Here is a 2,799-nt window from a genome sequence, read left to right as displayed (position 1 = left end):
ATAGGTATTATAGCCATTAATAGTTGAGAGAAGATCTTACACGAGTTTCTCCTCATCAAGATATTGAGATCACTAATGAGAGAGTTAAATGTTTGAAGAGGTATTTTTTTAACGAAGAAGAGAGGAGAAAAGTAAACATTAAATGTGGCTAGTTAATGAGGCAAAGGTTGTATTTGTATCCAATTTAGTCCCTAAAACCCTAATTATCTTATTATCTATCTGAGTTATCTTATTATCTATCTGAGTTATAATAACAAAGTTTTAATAAAGGGAACTAAATTGGATACAAATACGATCCTTGCCACATCAACTAGTCATTACACCGTCCAACGTGACAGGAAGAGTGTCATCTCAGCACTCCATTTGCTTAATCATCATCGGAAAGAGTTGAGAGACCATATTGAAGCCTAAACTTGAATCTGAAGAACCAAAATGAGAATTTAGTCAGTTAGTGTATCAAAATTAAATTCTAAAAACGAAGGTATAATCTAGTTACTCGAAAATCTCGATATTGAGTAGAGTACAATCGTTCACCATGAATGGGCCATTGGCCCAACAAATTATTTAACTGAGTTGCAACTATCAAACTTCAAAATATTATGTATCCAAAAATTGATTTTTCCTTTCATTTCAAAAACAAAAATATTAAATACAACCGGGTTTGCTTTGCCATTGAAACCAGCATTGGGCCAGACTCTTCCAACACTGCTGTCAGCCATTAGCCCAAGATACAAGCCAACGTTTAACAAATAAAAGTGTTACAAACAAGCAGAAATGTTTCCAAGAAATAAGAATGGCCCTTTTCAATTTAAGTCGTATTCCATGACCCCAAAAAAAAAATTAAGTCGTATTAAATTTTAAATAAGATTTAGCTAACTTATTAAAACAGATGTTTAGAATAATATCTTTAAATTTTGTTAATAAATGTATAACAAATAAATTAAAAATCTAACTTTAATAATTTTTTCTTATGAAAACCCTTCAATTGAAAATAACATTGTGTTAGATAAATGCTTTTGGAAATACTAAAGCATACTACATAAGTGTCAATTAACATTTTAAATTCATCATAACAGAACAAATGAACGATCTAATTGAAGTTGTTTCAAAAAAACCGTGAAAAATATAAAATTAAAATAAATAAATAAATAAATAAGAAGAAATATAGAGCAAGATGAATAAGCATAATATCCATTAATAAAAACCACCGTCTAACAAAACCTCAAGCCAAAACGGCTTCACAAAATGCGTTTTCATCCCTTTACAACCCATCCAAACCCTAATCCAAATTTTTCTCCAAAATCAAGAACTTGTAAACTTAGTAACAGCTTTAGTCCCTTCCGAAACCGCATGCTTGGCAAGCTCACCAGGAAGCACGAGTCTCACAGCGGTTTGAATCTCCCTCGAAGTAATGGTTGGTTTCTTGTTATACCTCGCGAGTCTAGAAGATTCCTGAGCGAGCTTCTCGAAAATGTCGTTGATGAAGCTGTTCATAATCCCCATGGCCTTACTAGAGATTCCGATGTCAGGATGAACTTGCTTCAGAACCTTGAAAATGTAGATCTTGTAGGTCTCAACGCTCTTCGCCTTCTTCTTCTTCTTCTTATCGCCGGAGGACGCGTCCTTCGGGATCTTCTTTTCCGCCTTGGTTTTCTCCGCCGGTGCCTTCTCCGCTGGTTTCTTCTCCGCCGGCTTCTTTTCGCCCTTTGCCATGGCTGAAAATGAGAGTAATGAAAACAAACTTTTGAGTGTGAAGTGCGAAGTGCAAAGTGCGAAGGTAGATAGAGGGTGAATTTGTGCTTGCGTTTGGTGAAATGAGAATGAGGAATACGGGGATTATATAGGAGTGGATGGTGGAATGTGATTGGTTAGTTTGTGGTGTGCACGGATCGATGACGTGGGTAGTTAGCGATTTTGGAGGGAGATTTTTCGAAAGTCGAGTTTCGAGATTATTTTTTTCTTTCGCTTGCTTTATGTTTTTTGTTAATCACAAGACTCAACACACAACGGTAACACTAGCAGAGAGTGTTCTGAAAAAAAGGCTTGGGCTACTTTCAATATTTGGTCTCATAACTTTGTATTTTTGGTTTACCATGGGCATTTAGCTCCTGTGACAAGCCCATCTATTTAGAATCTTAAAATGGCCTACAAAAAGTATGGTGAAATTAGTTTCCAGTCCAAAAAGAAAATGAAATCTCCTATCAAAGATATGTAGTTTCCATGGATGATACAAAAGTATGAAGATGATCTAACGGCCGATAAGGATGAGATTTTCTAACCAAACAACAAAAATAATTAATAAACAATATTCTTAGAGGAAAGAAAGAAAACTATATAAAACAACCGAAAATTCGTAGGTCAGGAAGCAGAACCAGTTTCTTTCCGATTTCAAATTCCTGGCAATGCTACTTTCACATTTTTTTTTGCAATAAACACCATTTAATAAACAATCAAATTATTGGCAATGCTATTTCAACATCATTGTTTTCCCCCGTATTATCAGTTGTTTTATGGTATGTGCTGAGATTATGTTTGAGAGTGAGTTGATTTTGATACTTAATTAATTGAAAATAAGAATGGTCAATATTTCACTTAATCAAATAGTTCTTAAAAGATTATATTATTCTTTCGTTAGCATAGACAAATTCTAAATTTTAACTGTTCTAAATTCTAAATTTTAATAAGAATGATTATTTTTTTTTGTAAAACAATGGGCTATAATCCCAAAAAAAACACCAATTACAAGATAGCAATTTTATGGGTAACAGAATTTCTCTACCAGGAGAGTTGAAATGGAAG

The 2,799-nt window shown here is 33.8% G+C and overlaps 1 protein-coding gene across 1 annotated transcript; it reads right to left on the bottom strand.

Moving 5' to 3' along the window:
- Positions 1 to 1,211: 1,211 nt before the first annotated feature.
- LOC107466666 (probable histone H2B.3) lies at positions 1,212 to 1,793 on the bottom strand. Its single transcript, XM_016085670.3, has one exon. It carries the CDS (start codon positions 1,711 to 1,713, stop codon positions 1,303 to 1,305), a length of 411 nt encoding a protein of 136 aa, XP_015941156.1. The 5' UTR covers positions 1,714 to 1,793; the 3' UTR covers positions 1,212 to 1,302.
- Between the last annotated feature and the right edge of the window lie 1,006 nt (positions 1,794 to 2,799).

Source organism: Arachis duranensis, chromosome 9 (assembly GCF_000817695.3).
Source record: "Arachis duranensis cultivar V14167 chromosome 9, aradu.V14167.gnm2.J7QH, whole genome shotgun sequence".
NCBI lineage: Eukaryota > Viridiplantae > Streptophyta > Magnoliopsida > Fabales > Fabaceae > Arachis > Arachis duranensis.
This window is presented reverse-complemented; position numbering and strand designations above follow the sequence as displayed.

Excerpts from the sequence above, each read along its gene's own strand:
- LOC107466666 (XM_016085670.3), bottom strand. The coding sequence starts at position 1,713 with ATGGCAAAGGGCGAAAAGAAGCCGGCGGAGAAGAAACCAGCGGAGAAG.